Source organism: Anolis carolinensis, chromosome 1, assembly GCF_035594765.1.
Source record: "Anolis carolinensis isolate JA03-04 chromosome 1, rAnoCar3.1.pri, whole genome shotgun sequence".
Classification (NCBI taxonomy): domain Eukaryota; kingdom Metazoa; phylum Chordata; class Lepidosauria; order Squamata; family Dactyloidae; genus Anolis; species Anolis carolinensis.
In genome coordinates, this window is record NC_085841.1 from 3,887,928 (window position 1) to 3,906,879 (window position 18,952).

General features: G+C 41.5%; 1 protein-coding gene across 1 annotated transcript in view; it reads right to left on the reverse strand.

The window, feature by feature from the left end:
• Positions 1-997: 997 nt before the first annotated feature.
• The window catches only part of znf395 (zinc finger protein 395), a 59,748-nt gene continuing 41,793 nt past the window's right edge, over positions 998-18,952 (reverse strand). Inside the window, exons 5-10 of the mRNA XM_008118560.3 lie at positions 16,812-17,038; positions 16,547-16,647; positions 13,792-14,080; positions 11,851-11,943; positions 11,381-11,496; positions 998-10,302 (exon numbers count right to left, since the gene is read on the reverse strand). Of these exons, the coding sequence (XP_008116767.1) occupies positions 10,191-10,302; positions 11,381-11,496; positions 11,851-11,943; positions 13,792-14,080; positions 16,547-16,647; positions 16,812-17,038 (938 nt within the window). The 3' untranslated portion in view covers positions 998-10,190. The remainder of the gene's footprint in view (positions 10,303-11,380; positions 11,497-11,850; positions 11,944-13,791; positions 14,081-16,546; positions 16,648-16,811; positions 17,039-18,952) is intronic.

An 18,952-nucleotide genomic window follows, 5' to 3' on the forward strand; every position in this document is an offset into this window, starting at 1 on the left:
TGTCCTGCTGCATAGTAGAAAGGGTTGGGCTGGATGGCCCTTAGGGGTCTCTCCAAACTCTTGTGTCTGTCCCCTGGGCTGAGTAGGTTGCTAGGAGACCAAGTGGGTGGAACTTAGCCTTCTAACTGGCAGCAATTGGATAAAAACAATTATTCCTCTCCCTCTAATTAGGACTTTATTTTTCTTTTCTTTTTGTTGTATCAACCCAGAGCCGTGGATGATGGGTTGTGTTGTCAAATTTCGAGGTTGGGGGGCCTGTAGTTTTGTTGTTTTGTCTGCTGCCCTGATGCCATCACTCTTTTATATATATAGATTAATGAAATAAATATTCCGGGTAGCATCGCCACCTTTGGCATACAAAAATATGCAAATATAACCTCATTGGTGCAATTAAGCAGTCTGCCATTTATATTTTTGTTGCAAGATCAGGCATCCCAGTGCATTCACCACCCAGTTCTTTCTTAATTAGTTTTCAAGGAACCCACGCTTTCAGCCACCGGTGCCGCATTTCCAGGCCAAGGGTGGAGCAGCCGGCAGGCTTCGGATGCTTGTGAAGTTGTAATTAATCCCGGCTAAAAGCAAACCGGTGGGGGAATTCCATTAAGAGATGCATTGGATGGATGCTCCACCCGGCTGGGCCTCTTCCAAATGATTTTGAGTGCTTTCCTCCCTTTTAATTCAAAGCTACGCCAAGAGCTCGAGGCAGGTTGCAAAACCTCACATCTCGGGTTTCCACCTTCCCCAGATGGACTCGGCGATGGGTGCATCTATACTGTAGAAATAATGCAGTTTGACACCACTTTGAAGTGCCATGTCTCAATGCTATGGAATCCTGGGAGTTGTAGTTTTGCAAGGTCCTTATCTTCCTTGTCCAAACTCACGATTCCATGGCTCCACAAGACGCTTTTTGCAGCATTCGAACGCTACCGAGCATTGGATACACACATATAGCAAGAGAGACAGTGAAAAGAAATCCAGGAAAATAACACAGCAGAGCTATCAAGCCATATCATTTTATTATAAAATATATTTCATATTGCTGTTGTAAAAATTACATTTCACATTGTTTCTTTTTTTTGTTTGTTTACAATAAAAAATAATACTTGGAAGACAATCAAAAAGGAAAAGAAATGAAAGGAAAGCTCCAATTAGACAGTAATTCACCAGGATGATATTATTTCCAACCCCAAATCTGGTTTGATGATAACATTTCCTTTCCAGTTCCAGATTTGAGCCCTATCCGATTTCTTCTAATCTACATCATGTTTTCGAGGCATTGTATTGCAAGAAAGAGCTGGAACTCATCACTTAAATGTGGACTAGCGCCTTGAGCTTTCAGTGTGCCTTATGGGTGCATCCACACTGCAGGATTAACGCAGTTTGATACCACTTTAACTGCCATGACTCAATGCTATGGAATCCTGGGAGCTGTAGGTTTAGAATACCTTTAGCCTTCTCTGAGAAATAGTGCTGGTACCTCGCCAAACTACAATTCCCAGGATCCCATATCACTGAGCCATGGCAATTAAACTGGTATCAAATTAGTGCATTATATGAATGCATTAAACTGGTATGCATTCATTTTGGGTTCAAGGGTTCACAGTGCATCAAATGAAATAAAAAACTGCTCCTCCTCCACCAAATTAGTGCTTATTAAAAAAAGGTTGGTACAGTATACACATAGGATACCAAGGGTGCGTCCGCACTGCAGAATTAACACAGTTTTATACCCCTTTAAATGACTCAATTCAATGGGAGCTCAGCGAGGCACCAATCCTCTTCGAAAGAGAAGGCTTGCAAGAGAAGGAATCCATTGCAATTAATCCGAGGCAGTTAAAGTGGAGCCAAACTGTGCTAATTCCAAAGTGTAGACTCTTTTGCAACATCAGGGATTTGGAAACCGAAGGAAAACGCTGCCATTCCTTCCTTTCCTTTATAAAAAGTGTACATGAAAAAACAACGAGAAGTGGGGCCCTAACTCCAATAAAAGAACAAAAATACTGACAGCAAATATATTCCTATGTAAGATCAGCTCTCCTGTTTTAACTATTGGACATTTAAGTGCTCTATTTTTGGACAAGCAAAATATAACCAACCTGAATGTCTTTTTGCCATTTGGCTCCTATGCTGGCCACAAATATTGAATATTTGGGGCGTAAAATCAATACACATTTGACACCCCAGTGGGAAAAGGCTATTTTCTGGGACAATTCCTCTTAAAATCCCATTGGTTAGGTTCCAAAAGAAAGGAAAAATGGAAAAATCCCTTTAGCCAAAAGCCTTTGCTCTGATTTGCAATATTTCAGAGAAGTTTCAAAGCCAAAGAGCTTTTCTGCAAGACTGGATCCACACTGTAGAATTAATGCAGTTTAATACCACTTTAACCGCCATGGCTCAGTTCTAATGGACTGAAGGGAGTTGTAGTTTTAAAAAAATTCCAGTCTTCTATACCGCATAGTACTGGTGCCTCACCAAACTACAACTTCCAAGGATTAAATAGTGTTGAGCCATGGAAGTTGATGAGGTATCGAACTGCATTAATATGACAGTATAGATCAGGCATGGGCAAACTTTGGCCTTCCGGATGTTTTGGACTTCAACTCCCACAATTCCTAACAGCTGGTAGGCTGTCAGGAATTGTGGGAGTTGAAGTCCAAAACATCCGGAAGGCCAAAGTTTGCCCATGCCTGGTCTAGACTGAGGAAAATAGTAATATCACAGCCAGGATCCCTCCAGCTATTTCCCAAACCAGATAAGCCCATGCCTTTTGTAGATGCACCCAAAGAAACCATATAAATTTGGTAACAAAAATCCACACTGGCAACTATGGATTTTGGGGACTTCATGGGACAAGACAGTAATATTTTCCCTGCCTTTCATTAGGTCAAAATTTTAATCTTTTGCCTTCCTTTTGCAACAATATTGAGATTTTTCAGAATTTTCAGAAAAATCCAGATTTTCAGGGACCGATCTGAACACAATGCCTATGTCCTGAAATTCCATATTCATAATGTAAAACATTCCTATTCCAACCAAATCTGGTGACAGACTTTTTCCCCCAGTTTAGCATCTAACCAGAAGTCTGGGCTAGAAAAATAAATTCCGACATACTATGTATATTATGCATAAAATTACAAAAAAAAAATGAGAGCGGAAAGTCAACACGTTATTTTATCCAAAAGCACCAATAATGTACATAAAAGTCCTTTTGAAGCTCTCCCCAAACTAATGTTTTGCAAAGTACCCTAAAAGTAAACCAACAGTGAAAATAGTAGGGCTCATATTTTTGTTGTTTTCGTTTAAAATAATGGCATTTCTCCATGCCATCATTGGTTCAACTCCTGCTGTTTGTGTCCTCGGTGTATGGCTCATGATTATCAAAACGCATCGGGATTGGCATCAGTACAAAAAGGAAATAAAACACATTAAAAGCAATGCAATTTTTGCTTGCTTGCACTGCCTCCCGTCATATAATTACAATTGCATTGTTGCTGTTGCAACGCAATTGTTCTAGCTGCCATTTATTACTTGCAAAAGGGAAAAGAAATTATTCTGATATGGTGCATCTACACTATAGAATTAATGCAGTTTAGCACTACCTTAAACCGCCATGGCTGAATAATATAGAATCCTGGGATTTATAGTTTGTTGGGGCATCCACACTTTGCTAAGAAGGCTTGTAGAGCTACAAGGTCTTTAGCACTGTCCTATCACAGCTGAAGAGGTATCAAACTGCATTAATTCTACAGTGTAGATGCATTCTAAGAATGTGACCTTTAGGAAAAGAAGGAGGAATCTCCAAGGTGAAGGGATCCCTAACCGGCACCAAATGCTCGCCAGGTTTCTAGACCTCAATGAGGTCCTCTCCATGGCAATGTGCAGCTTTAGCTTTACTTTGCAAGTTTAGAAAAGTTCCGGGTACATGATGCGCTCCTAAAGTGTGCAGAAAGGAAAGTGCTCTGATGCTACCAATGGCTAAAAGGTTCTGCAAACTGGAAGTCACATTTCTCTATCTGCCGATTTCAATGCACACAGACCGATAATTCCCAAGAAATTAAGTGTAAGGCTTGGTGTAATGTGCCTTGAAATGCATGCACAAAAGCACATCCCAAGCACCAGAACCTGCGCATGGGCATTAAGCCCACTTCCTCCATAATGTGCCAAATATTCCAAAACTACCATTCCCAACCACTGGTTATGTTGCTCAAGAACAATGGGAATGAAAGCCCAAAGCATTTGAGTCACATAGATGGCAGTGTTGTGCTATCAAGAAATATAAACAAGTTGAGTCTCCATTATCCAAAATGCTTGGGTCCAGAAGTGTTTGGGATTTTGGGTTTTATCTGATTCTGGAATATATCTATTGGCATATATGTACACAAGGAGAGGAATTGGAGATGGGTCCAAAGTCTACAAAACACAAATTTCATTTATGTTTCACGTACACCTAACCTGAAGGTAACTTTATACAATATTTGTGCATGAAAGTCATTTTGTGCTCATTTTACCATCCGAAAGCCAAAGCGCCGCTCTCTCCAGCCACAATTTTGTCTCAGATTTCAGAACTCCACATAAGGGATGCTCAACTTGTATTGCATATAATTTATATATTTTCCCCCTGAACTTTTTTTAAAAGGCTTTCTTCCGCATGGCTTCAACCAGAGGTTCTTTTGCACCACAAGATCCAGAATCCCCTAGCTAGAAAGAACGCCAGCTTTTTTGGAGATGTGTAATCCAGGAACTTTTACAACTTCTAGCTTTAACATTTCTTGGAAATTTCATGTCTCCAAGATCCAAATGGGAGCCTTTCGTTACAAAACCGCAAAACATAATCTAAGGATAGCAGCCTGGTGTGCATTGCAAAAAAAGCAAGTGGTTCCAAGGTTTGGACTAGGAAGGAAGGAAGGAAGGAAGGAGTGAGTGAGTCTGGGTTTGCAATACAGACAAAGATGAAGGAGTCCTGAGTTAACTCAGGATCAGGAGAGCAATGAAGCAGAGTTAAGTATCCCAGAAAGACCACAACTGAGGACTCATGCTATTTAGCTGTGCAAATCCACCTGGCTGGCACAGAGAAGGGTCAACAGGTGAGAGCATTTGTACTATGGGGCATAAAGAGTGACCGTTTGGATTTGGTGTTTGCTTGGAGAAACATTTGGAATATGCTATAGCTTGGATAACTTAGTGTACTTTGTCATATTTTGGACGTTGGATTATGAATAGTCTTGGATGTTTTGGTGAGGACCTTCAGAATGGACTACTGACTATGACATCTGGATAATCCCTGCATAGTTTGTTGTCTGAATCTGCATTGGCTTGGATCCTGGCCTGCTGATGGAGTGTCTTGTTATTAGTTCTTAAGCCTGTGGTTAATTGATTGATCTGTATGTTTAGTGTACTTCGTTCCTTATCGTATTATGCTTTGTTGTTCTATTGTTTTAAGTTGTATGGTTGTATGGTTTCCTTGCTGTTGTCCCCTGAGGAGATAGGGTGGTATATAAATAAAGTTTTATTATTATTGTTGTTGTTATTCTGGACTGGCTGATGATGAGAGTAGTGAGTGACTGTTTATACTGAGAGAAGCTGTGCAAGGCTGGAAAGGAAGGAAGGGAAGGGAAAGATAAAGGAAAGAGGGATGGATGGATGGAAGGAAGGAAGAGAAGGAAAAGATTAAGGAAAGAAAGGGGAGAGGCATGGATGAAGGGAAAGAGGGATTGATGAAGGAAGGCGGAAATATGAATAAAAGAAGGGATGGAAAGGAAAGATAAAGGAAAGAAGAAGGGAAAGCATGAATAGATAGATGAATGGAGGAAAAGGAAGGGAAAGATTAACTAAACAAGGGGGAAGAGGCATGGATGAATGAATGGATGGATGGAAGGAAGAAGGGAAAAGAAGAAAATGATTAAGGAAAGAAAAGTGGGAGGCATGGATGAATTAAGGGAAGGAGAAGAGGGACTGACGAAGGAAGAAAGGTATTTTTTTTCTGTCAGGAGTGACTTGGGAAACTGCAAGTCGCTTCTGGTGTGAGAGAATTGGCCATCTGCAGGACGTTGCCCAGGGGACATCCAAATGTTTTGATGTTTTACCATCCTTGTGAGGAGGATTCTCTCATGCCCCTACATGGGGAGCTAGAGCTGACAGACAGGAGCTCACTCTGCTCCCTGGATTTGAACCGCCAACCTGTCGGTCAGCAGTCCGGCCAGCACAAGGGTTTAACCCACTACACCACCGGGGGCTCCAAGGGAAAGATATGAATAGAGAGAGGGATGGATGGAAGGGGAAAGGAATGGACATAAGAAAGAGGATGTTGTGACTCAGCCACAGTATAGCCAGAGTGAGGATGAAGAAGGGGATTTTGGGTTTCAGATACAAGAGCCAGTTGAGTCAGAAGATGGGCTGCAGGAAGATGGCATGGGAATACAGGCCGATTTAGAGGCTCAAGAATTGCAGTTTGAGCAGAATGAACTGTTGACCCCAGAAGCCATAGATAACAGCCAGGATGACATTCCCCTGGGAATTAACAAGCAAGAGATGTTTCAAGTCCCGGTTCAGGTGCAAGATAACGAAGACCTTGAATTATCTAGGGCGGACCGGTTGTTATGGAAAGGAGTTCAGCTCCGTAGGAGTGTGAGGCTGGCGGGAAAGAGAGAGGCCTCTTCAGGGAAGAGAAATGCTTTTCTGGGGTGCTTTTAAAAGTGTGTGTTTGCAGATAGATCTTCATCAAAGCAAATTCTCGCTTCCCCTATGTGGATGTTCATGCTTCATGCCTAAGAGAAGTTTTCTGGATCTTTGTAACCTTTGGGCCTTTGTTCTTTGGGATCTATTGTCTACTGTTCTGACCTATGGATTATTGGATTGCTATGAATTATGGATTTTTATGGCTTATGAACTATTTGGATTCCTATTGACTCTTTTATTGCAACTTTGAAAAACCTTTCAACTGCCTGCTTTGATATATATTTGCTTTTGCTCAATAAAACTTTAAAAGACTTTCTTCTGTGTCTATAGCAAGGTGAACTATTCTGAGGTGCGACAGAGGATATGGATGGATGAAAATAAAGGAGGGATTAAAGAAAGAAGAGGAAAGATATGGATGAAAAGAAGAGGGAAAGGGATGGATAGATGAATGGATGAAAGGTAGGAAGAGAGGGAAAGGGAAGAAGGGAAGAAGCAAGAAGATAATGAAAAGAAGGAAAAGATGAAGGAAAGAAGAGAAAAAGGTGGGGAGGGAGGGGAAAAGATAAAGAAACGGCAAGGAAGGAAGAAGGAAAGAAGATGAAGATGAAAAAGGAAGGAGGGAAGGAAGGAAGATTACAATGGCTTTTCTGCTATGGCATCCAGGTTTACATGGTCCACAATCACAGAATCCTTGAACTCCATCCTCAAAAGCCAACTGAACACAGGGGCCTCAAAGACTCCTTCCCACAATATATTCCATGCTCTACATTTGGATAAAAAAATAAACATTCAAAAAGGTGGTTCTCAAACCCATCCCTTCAGGCATTTGGGACTTCAGCTCTCCAAACCCAAGGCATTGGCCAGATGGATGGGTCCTCCCAGCAAAGTCCAAAACATCCCATTTTGAGAATTCTGGATCTGACGAACTGGTCTGTGCACTTTCAATTCACATTTAGGAAAGGCTTCTGCCATTGGGAGCCAGTAGCAATGCATCTCCAAGTTGAAAACACGCTTTGCTGCAAAATCCCAATGTCCTGCTTCATAATATGAACCCAAGTGGTGCCAGTTCACACTGCACAACCTCACTGTATCTGAATTCAGGTTTTAAATGAATCCCAAGCATTTCATCCAAAGAGACCCAAGAGAATGTGTTACCGAAGGCTTTCATTGGGTTGCTGAGTGTTTTCCAGGCTGTATGGCTGTGTTCCAGAAGCATTCTCTCCTGATGTTTCGCCCACATCTATGACAGGCATCCTCAGAGGTTGTGAGGTTGATTGCCATAGATATCAGCAAAACTTCAGGAGAGAATGCTTCTGGAAACATGGCCATACAGCCCTGAAATCAATCATTTGCAAACTGCAGGAAAAAAATTTACAAAGCCCCCATTCATCTGATTGTAATCTAATGCAATGATTGTTTCTTCCAACAACATCTGGTTCACATTTTTGGTGGGGTTTCTATATGTACATATATAGTGCTCACCTGAGGGTGCAAACAACCATCACTTATCACACACAGAATAACCTGCAGCCTCTACAGAGAGTTTTGCACAAAAACCATTAAAACACCATGATTCCACTGCCATGGGATCCTGGGATTTGTAGTTTGGCAAGAGGCCCTAGAGCTCTAAGTAAAGTGGAAGTGGAATCATTGTGTTTTAAGTGTACAGTCCACCCTCTGCGTTCACTGTGGTTCGGAGAGAAAACTTCTCTAGGAATCTCTAGGTCTGCTAATTTGAACTTCTGCTTCAAAAATTACTGGTTTTCCCAGGAATTAAAAAATATCTGATAAAATTTCCAAAGAAAAAATTGCACGTTGGTTACAACTGGTTATCATAACATTCAAGGACCAGGAAAATGGGTGCATCCACATTGTAGAATTGATGCAAAGTGACACCGCTTTAACTGCAATGGCTCAATGGGAGTTGCAGTTTTACAAGGTATTATATACTAATCCACTCTGAGTCCTCAAGGGGAGGAGGGTGGAATATAAATGAACTGTTGTTGTTGTTATTATTATTTAACCTATTCTGGGTAACAATGCTGATGCAAACTACAATCCATAGAATTCCATAGCATTGAACCATGGCAGTCAAAGGAGTGTCAAACTGCATTAAATCAACAGTGTGGACAATTCTGATTCTGCCCCTTCCCCCCCAAATCTGAATAAAGTTAAGTGTTGGCTTGCAGGGTATTACCTTGCTGATATTGTTTAGGAATAAAGTAGAGTCTCACTTATCCAACATTCTGGATTATCCAATGCAGTTTGTCTCCCGCCCTGATCCACAGCTGGTTCTCTAGGCAGTAAGGATTGAACTTTTTATGGATTTAATTTCCAAAAATGTTGCTACTGTAAGTTCATTTTATGCCATTCTATTTTTATTTGGAGTCAATTTGTTAGTCGCCAATGTTTTTGTAGTCAATGTTTTCAATATATTGCGATGTTTTGATGCTAAATTTAAAAATACAGTAATTACTACATAACATTACTGTGTTTTGGACTGCTTTTTCTGTAGATTTGTTGTAAAACATGGGTTTTTGGTGCTTAATTCGTAAAATTATAACGTAATTTGACATTTAATAGGCTTTTCCTTAATCCCTCCTTATTATCCAACATTTTTGGTTATCCAACATTTTGCTGGCCTGTTTATGTTGGATAAGTGAGACTCTACTGTATACGCTCCCAAAGCACCATATACTTCACTAGATAAATTTAAGGATATGTTTGCGATCGTAACAAGACAATAGAAGGGACTGGAAGATACAAAAAAGTCCATAGAGATTCCCAGAGATTTATTTTCTCTCTAGGGATCTCTAGAATAATTCTACGGACCTAAAGATTCCTAAAGAAACCATATCAAAATCAAATTTGCAAAAGTTATAACCTGCAAATGCAGAGAGGAGACTGCATTGTGAAAAGTCCCTGGGAGCAAGTCAATGACTCCAAACCCCAATTGGCCGACCCATCCGTTCCTTTTTTTAATCGCCAAGCAATTGCAAGAAAGAGAGAAACGTTCCTATGCTCCACACTACAACCACCGATCCAAACTCATCCGCATTAAGCAAAAGAAGAGCCTCAAAGTTCTTTGGTCCCTGGACCGACCACGAGAGAGAGAAAGAAGTCCGTCACATCCTCCGACCACTTCCCGTTCCTTCTCTTTGCGTTCCTTCGCCCCTCTTATTTACAAAAAATGAACGGGAGGCTCCGTGTACATGTGTGTGTAATGTGTGTCTTTGTGTGTGTGCATTTTTAAAAAAAAAACACAAGGAAAATGTGTAAAAAGAGAAGGGAAACATCCCCACGAAACAAGGAACATTAGAAAACCTGGCAGGTGTAGACTGTACAGACCTCGGGACCAAGCAAGATATGGCTTCCAAGGCGGCCGCGTGGAAACAGTCCGGCCACTCGCTCTCGAAAGATGGCGCGAAAAAGCTCTCTCTCCAGCCTTCCCACTGTGTATTTGGGTGCACATATATACACAAGTAAATGCGCTCTGCACATGCTCGCCAGTGCTCTCAGTCCAAAAACCGCTGGCAGGCTTTCTTCCACCGGCAGGCGGTGCACCATTGGTCCCGGTGCTCGATGCCATACACCTTGCGGCACTTCTTGGCTTCGCCGCGGACTTTCCTGCGGAAGAGGAAAGAAACCAGAGGTATTAATATAATAATACAGTATTTATATCCTACTGTTCTCACCCTGAAGGGGACTCAGAGCAGCTCATAGAACACACATACAGCAAACATTCAATGCCAATTATTTATTTATTTATTTATTTATTTACAGTATTTATATTCTGTCCTTCTCACCCCGAAGGGGACTCAGGGCGGATTACAATGAACACATATATGGCAAACATTCAATGCCAACAGACAAACAACATTCAATTTTAGACAGACACAGAGGCATTTTTTTAAACATCTTTCCAGCTTCACGATTCCGGCCACAGGGGGAGCTGTTGCTTCACCGTCCATTGGTGGCTGTTCTTCCTCATTCTTTTCCTCGTGAGCAGTTTTATGGTGTTGTAGATTAGTTAAATTAGCCTCCCGCATAAAGCGTCCCTAAATTTTCCCTACTTGACAGATGCAACTGTCTTTCGGGGCTGCTAGGTCAACAGCAAGCCGGGGCTATTTTTTTTTTTTATGGTCGGAGGCTTAACCCGACCCGGGCTTTGAACTCATGACCTCTCGGTCAGTAGTGATTTATAGCAGCTGGTTACTAGCCAGCTGCGCCACAGCCCGGCCCCTTTGTACAATTATACAATTAATAAGGACAGACAAAGACTGACAACACAACAGAGGTAAAGGCAGTTGTTTTCCCATCTTATTTTCAGCATCTGGAGGCTGTGCTCTGTTAAGGTATGGTTTTGTGTAGTTGTGAAATTTGACTTATGGTTTAAAGCAAATTGCTTGTATATGCCTGTAATGCAGCAAGTGATCCAGCATTCCAGTAGTGTAAGAGTTAATCTCATAGAGTAGAGATTTATTGCTAGAGGGAAACAGTGAGCGATTTCCGGTATACCTCACAACCTCTGAGGATGCCTGCCATAGATGTGGGAGAGAACACTTCTGGAACATGGCCATACAGCCCGGAAAACACACAACCGTGTGATTCCGGCCATGAAAGCCTTTGACAACAAAACAGAACTGGTCAAGCATTTGTTGGCACTGGTGTTTTCCAGCCATTGCTGTCTTCTATTGCTTCTTACCTGGTTCCGCTGGGGGCCCGAGGGGGGGACGCGACGATCAGGTGGGATTTCGGCACCGGCGGGGGCAAAGGTGGGGTCGGCTGTGGCTCACTGAAACTCAAGGACCGGCTTCGGACCTGCAAAGCAGAACCAAGGGTTCGTTTGGGTTTTAACCACCCTTTCCTTATCCCATGCGTCTCTATCTAAGTCTCTCAGATCCAACTATTCATCCAGATTTTTGGAGTTCGGTGTCATCTCTATGCAGATGACACTAAACTTGACTACTCTTATTATTATTATTATTATTATTATTATTATTATTATTATTATTATTATTATTATTATTATTCTGCTCCCGAACCCCACCCCACCCCCACCAAAAGTCATCAGAATAAAATGTGTGATTTTCAAGCATCGTTTGCTCCTATGTCACACAAAGAAAATCTAAATCTGTGAATGCTGGGGCAGAAGAACCAAAACTGGAGACTCACCGGCGAGAGGGTGGGGATGGTGGAGGTGGCGGCCGCCCAGCTGATGCTGGTGAATATGTGCGGAGACACCGGGATCTGGATGGAGGGCAAAGCCTGAGCAAAGAGACAACAGTTCAGTCAGTTTCGTGTCTTAGCGGTTTCCGAGACACAAGCCATTTCGACACTGGGCAGTGTCTTAAATTCCATTCACTAACTTCTGATAGACTGTGAAACCATGATGATGATAATGATGATGACGGTGATGATAGGCCCTCCATTTTCATCAAGGTTGGGGCACAGGGCTTGTCAAAACAAAACATGGATGAAAAACCTGCAATTTTATTTACGCCTATGAATGACTAGCAAAGTGTTCTCTCTAGAGCAGTAGTTTGCACTCTCCAACATTAGTACCAAAAGGGTACGAATCAGTTTTTGGTCAACTTTAGATTTCGTGTGGTTATTTGGGGTGCCGATTCAGAAAATTGCATTGGACAAACCACATCAGCCCTGTTTCTAATACACAACATATGCCATCCAGTAGTCACCATCTGCTCACCCACAGAAAACCATATTTAATAATCTAGAGCTGATGTGGTCTATCCAATGCAATGGTCAGCTCTGTGGAGTAATAATAATAGTAATAATAATAACAACAACAATAATAATATTTTTGTATGCCGCCTCCATCTCACCCAATGGGGACTTGGAGCGGCTCACATGGGGACCAGGCCCAATCAATACAAAGGAAAGGGGCAGAAATAAAATAAAATAAATAAAAAGGAGTTTTGCGGACCAGTATTTCGTTCTCACAGTCCAATGCTGGGCTATGGACCACAGGTTGAGAACCATTACTCTAGAGGTTTCTATGGTCAGCCTATCCTTTTTAGTGGTCATTACTGCAAATGAATGAACGAATTGTGCCAATTACACTATGTAACAAAATTTGAATAATTTTCTGTCCCTTGGGTTGAAAGTTTTATTTCCTGTTTAACTGTGTGACGCTTACTTTGAACATAGATGTTCTACTCCAGAAACTTTGTTTTTGTGGTTTCTACAAGGTGTGTTGAATTGGTTGAGACGCGATGAGAGATTTATTAAAAAATAAGAGCAAAATATTCCACAGGATGCCCCACAAAAACAAATTTTTCATACTTTAATCAACTTTTCCCATGTTTTTATGATAGAACCAATTAGGAAATGACACGGATAACCCAGGAACAAAAAATCGTGTTACATAGTTGTATGTAATAATAAAAGTTGTATGGAAAGAAATTCAATGTAAACAATTCCCAGATATTATAATGATGATGATGATGCTTTATTTATAGCCCACCCTATCTCCCTGAAGGGACTCAGGGCGGCTTACAGCAAAATAAAACACATTGGCAAACATTCAATGCCGAGGCTACAAATAAGAATTCAAAAAACAGCTTAAATAAACAAGACATAATACATTCACACTTTTAACATATTAGATCCTTAAGAATGCTTAAAATTCAACTATAGTCACTGAGGCTAAGATGTTCCAAGATGGGCAAGTCTCATGCCATTCAACTAAGGGAAATGATTCTGTGTTTCTAAGAGTTAAGTACTCACATTGCTCAATAAATAAGTCTACTCAAGAGATTTGAATAAATGAGTTTGTTCTAAGGCATGTTGGTCTAAAGACCATTATACATGGGGCAGCATCTGCCAAAAACCATAACCTTGGTTCAGTAGGTACTGAAAGCCTTCAGAATATTTTTAAGACCCAACCGAGAGAGGGAGATGAGCACTAGATCATCTGCATACATTGGGATTTCGTTAACATGTCCTCTGTTGGAATCTCTAGGTCAGAGCTTTGCAAACTTTTCATGTTTGTAAACCCCAAAAAGCTAAACCTGAAAAAGGTTGGGGACTGACTCCATCACCATCATTACCATCAGGATTAGATTTTTGCTCTCCAGGGTGGGCCCATCCTACCTGGTATGCGTGGTCCGCCTGAATGTGCCAGAAGGAACTGGGAGCCGACTGGCTGAGGGTGCTGCCGGACAGATGGGGCTCCAGAGAAGCGGCCTGATCCAGGACAATAGCTTCTGGCTGGGAAGGAGCCGGCTGGATGACGATGGGAGAGGATCCGGCGAAGGAAGGAGCAGCGGTGGAGGGGCTGGGGACCGTGGTGGGGGGCTCCGGGGGTGCCTCCTCCTTGACCTGCATTTCGGTGTAGTAGAAGTCTTCCTCCCGTTTCCTCTGGTCAGAGTTGGCACCGTCCCTGCAACAGGAATCAACAACGGAAGGACATTGATAAGCTAGAGGACATCCAGAGAAGGGTGGCCAAAATCGTCAAAGGTCTGGAAAACCTATTTGAATTCATTTCATATCTGTGACTATTTCTCTTTTGTCTCTTATCCTTACTACGTATTGTCACACCAGCAATTTCCCTGGTTTGTTCTCTCTCTCATCCAATTTGAATCCATTGCTCCATAATGACTTGGGAGCGGCTGAAAACACGCCTGCTCCATCTTCAATAGGACATTCTTTCAAGTATTCAACCACAGCTATCATGTTCCTTTTCTCAACCTTCTCTTCTTCAAGCTAAACCTATCCGGCTCCTCGAGCTGCTCTTCAGAGGCATTCATGGCTTCCAGAGTATGGCTTGTTTACCTAAGAAAATGCCTTGCAAGGTATCTCCAAGTTCTCTATGGTCAACTTGTTGGTTTGTGACTCTTTTTAAGACAAATACAACGGGTCAGAAATAATAATGACAACTTCTGATGAAGGTTGGCCACCACCACCACCACCACCACAACTTCTTCACCATAAACATCATCTGTATCTGGAGACCAGTGGTGCCAACCTATGGTTCCGGCATAACCCAATCTCTTCGGATGCATCTACACTGTAGACATAACACAGTTTGACACCACTTTAGCTGTCATGACTCAATGCTATTGGTTAATGGGGATTGTAGGTGGTGAGGCCCCTAGGCTCTTTGATAAAGAAAGCCAGAGACTCTGCAAAACTACTAGCTCCCAGGGCTCCATTGCACTGAGGCATTGCAGTTAGTGGTATCAAACTGCATTAATTCTACTGTGTAGATCAGGGGTCCCCAAAATTTTTTAACAGGGGGCCAGTTCACGATCCTTCGGACCATTGGAGGGCCGGACTATAGTTGGCCACCGAGCAATAATAATAATGATGATGATGTTGCCATCCCAGCTGACAGTCACATGACGAAAAACAACAAGAAAAACTCAGCCGCTATCAGGACCACAAGACTGAACTTCAAAGACTCTGGCAGAAACCAGTGCAGGTGGTTCCGGTGGTGATGGGCACACTGGGTGCTGTGCCAAAAGATCTCCGCCAGCATTTGGAAACAATAGGCATTGACAAAATCACGATCTGCCAACTGCAAAAGGCCACCCTACTGGGATCTGCACGCATCATCCGAAAATACATCACACAGTCCTAGACACTTGGGAAGTATTCGACTTGTGATTTTGTGATACGAAATCCAGCATATCCATCTTGTTTGCTGTGTCATAATAAAATTATTATTATTATTATTATTATTATTATTATTATTATTATTATTATTATTATTATTATTATTGACACAAAGATAGTATGACACCGCAAACGAGATCTATACGCTGGACTTGGTATTACAAAATCACAAGTTGAACACTTTCCAAGTGCTTAGGACTGTGTGATGTATTATTATTATTATTATTATTAATAATAATAATAATAATAATAATAATAAAGTGGGTTGGAAGAGACCCCTTGGGCCATTGAGTCCAATCCCCTTCTGCCTTTGTGCACCAAAAGCACAAGCAAAGCACCCCCAATAGATTGCCACCCAGCCTCAATGTTAATAATAATAATAATATTAATAATAAGCACGCAAAATAATAATGAGCACGCAAAGATACTGTGGGACTTCCGAATCCAGACTGACAAAGTTCTGGAACACAACACACCAGACATCACAGTTGTGGAAAAGAACAAAGTTTGGATCATTGATGTTGCCATCCCAGGTGACAGTCGCATTGACGAAAAACAACAGGAAAAACTCAGCCGCTATCAGGACCTCAAGTTTGAACTTCAAAGACTCTGGCAGAAACCAGTGCAGGTGGTCCCGGTGGTGATGGGCACACTGGGTGCCGTGCCAAAAGATCTCAGCCGGCATTTGGAAACAATAGGCATTGACAAAATCACGATCTGCCAACTGCAAAAGGCCACCCTACTGGGATCTGCACGCATCATCAGAAAATACATCACACAGTCCTAGACACTTGGGAAGTGTTCGACTTGTGGTTTTGCAAAACGAAACCCAGCATATCTATCTTGCTTGCTGTGCCATACAACGTCGTTGTGTTGATAATAATAATAATAATAATAATAATAATAATAATAATAATAATAATAATAAATACATCACACAGTCCTAGACACTTGGGAAGTGTTCGATTTGTGATTTTGTTATACAAAATCCAGCATACCTACCTTATTTGCTGTGTCATACAATGTTGTTGTGTCAATAATAATAATAATAATAAGGGTTGTAAGAGAAGAAGAGACCCCTTGGGTCATTTAGTCCAACCCCCTTCTGCCCTTGTGCCGTGGGGGCCGGATAAATAGCTTTGATGGGCCGCATCCGGCCCCCGGGCCTTAGTTTGGGGACCCCTGGTGTAGATGCATGACAATCCCTTCCAGGCGTAATCATAGGGCTTACCCCAGGTGCTGCGTCTTCACGTGCCTCTTGATCCCGACGATGGAGCGGAGGACTTTGCCACAATTGGGCCACAAGCACTTGTACATCACCTTCACCGAGTTCTAAGAGAGACATAGATACAAATCGGTCAGTGGACAAGGATAAAATCTCACAGGATGCTTCCTCTTGGGTCTCTTTCCCAGCACTTTGGGATCTCTTTGGGTGCATCTCTTGATGCAGAACAAAAAGACCTTTCAAATAAGTTGAAGTTTCAAGCCATGCCCACCTTCCTTTTCCGCGGAGCCGGCTCCTCAAAGAGAAAGGGGTCTGAGTCCGTCTCGAACCCGTCGTCGGTCCTTGGAGAACTAAGGGCCTCGCTGGAGTATTTGGGGCTGGGCTCCGAGTGCGGGGGCGAAGGGGTCGAGATGCCGCTCCAATGGCCGCTGGTGGTGCTGCTCCCGCCGTCGGACAAGTCGCCGCTCTCCTTCCAGACGTCGCAGGAGGCTTGGGAGGCTGGAGAAGAGAGGAGGAGGCGGGTGCAAATTACGCCACCGCTTTGCAAGTACCGTATATACTTGAGTATAAGCCGACCCAAATATAAGCCGAGGCACCTAATTTTATCAACTGGGATAACTTATTGACTCAAGTATAAGCCGAGGGTGGGAAATGCGGCAGTTATGGGCAAATTTCAAAATAAAAATAGATACCAATAAAATTTCATTAACTGAGGCATCAGTAGGCTAAATGTTTTTGAATATTTACTGTATTTCAAAGAAAAGCAATAAACTAGCTCTATAAGTGAAAAAGTAGGGGCAACAAAAACAATATGGTATCAACAATAACCTAATAATAATAATAATAATAATAATAATAATAATAATAATAATAATAATAATAATAATAAAAAAATTCATTTGGATCCCCACCCTATCTCCCCATGGGGACTCAGGCCGGCTTCCAACATAGTAACAGGCAAACATTCAATGCTTATATAAACAATGCAGAGCTAGATATAGATCTATAATTATAGATACTAATTTCACATATGCATTTCCCCCTGAAATGTTTGCAAATCCCATTTGTGTGTGTGTGTGCATTTCCCCTACAATATTTGCTATATATATATATATATATATATATATATATATATATATATATTCATATCTATCTAGACATGTCTATATATATTGGTGTGTTCATTTCCCCCCTGTAATATTTGCAAGCCCTATATATAGGTAGGTAAGAATATATTCATATCTATCCAGACATCTCTCTTTATATAGATATCTGCAGAGACTTGCAAACATATGAGGGTAAATTCATATATAAAAATAATGTATATAGATAAGATACACATATAAAGGTACATGGATCTATATGTATAAAAGATTTGCAAAGACCTGCAAACATATGAGGGGAAATTCATATATAAAATTAATGTATATAGATAGATACAAATATAAAGGTACATAGAGATTGCAAAAGCTTGCAAGGGGTTAATGCCTATGTAATTGTAATGTAATTACAAAAATCTAATCTAATCTAATCTAAAAATCTAATGTAGGAGAGTTTAACAAATATTTCAGGGGAAAATGCTTTCATAAGATTAATGAATATATAGTTTCCTTCTTCCTGACTTGAAAGGGTGTGTCTCTTTTCAAAACATTCCCTTGATTAAGAGGGAGGGAGGCTTTGCAAAAGAAAACACACTGATAAGGGAGGAGAAGAGAGAAATAGATCACATATTGCAAGCAATAGCCTGCAGGCTCTGTTGCTGGCCTTGACCTTGTCCCAATTATAAGCCGGGGGAGGCTTTTTCAGCTCACAAATAAGGGATGAAAAACCCGGCTTATTTTTTGAGTATATACGGTAAATTGAGAGAGATTCCATGCTCCCAGTATACCCCATTTTATGCCCTTTAGAGCAGGCATGAGCAAACCTCAGCCCTCCAGGTGGTTTTGGACTTCCAAGGTTGTTAGGAATTGTGGGAGCTGAAGTCCAAAACACCTGAAGGGCCGAAGTTTGCCCATGCCCGCTTTAGGGGGATTTTGCTATTAATGCCCAGGGTTAGGTATTTGGCAAGAATAAACGTTAGAAAAAGTCACTGTTCGTTTCTGGATTTTATGAACAGTCTCATTAGGAAATGTGTAAGCATGTAGGTAAACTACAATTCCCATCATTCTCTGTCATTGTCTGCAATTTTTAGTGCACCGCCAAATCCCAGGTTTTGATAGGATGGAAACATGGCAGCAAAAGTGCAATTGGATTGCTGTAACTTTGAATATGCATTGAACATCTTTGAATGGTTTTTGTATATTTGTATGTTTTAAATTGTGCACTAATGATTTTATGTCACACCTCTTTGAATCCCCTTCAGGAGAGAGAATGCGGGATATAAATAAATACAACAACAACAACAATAATACA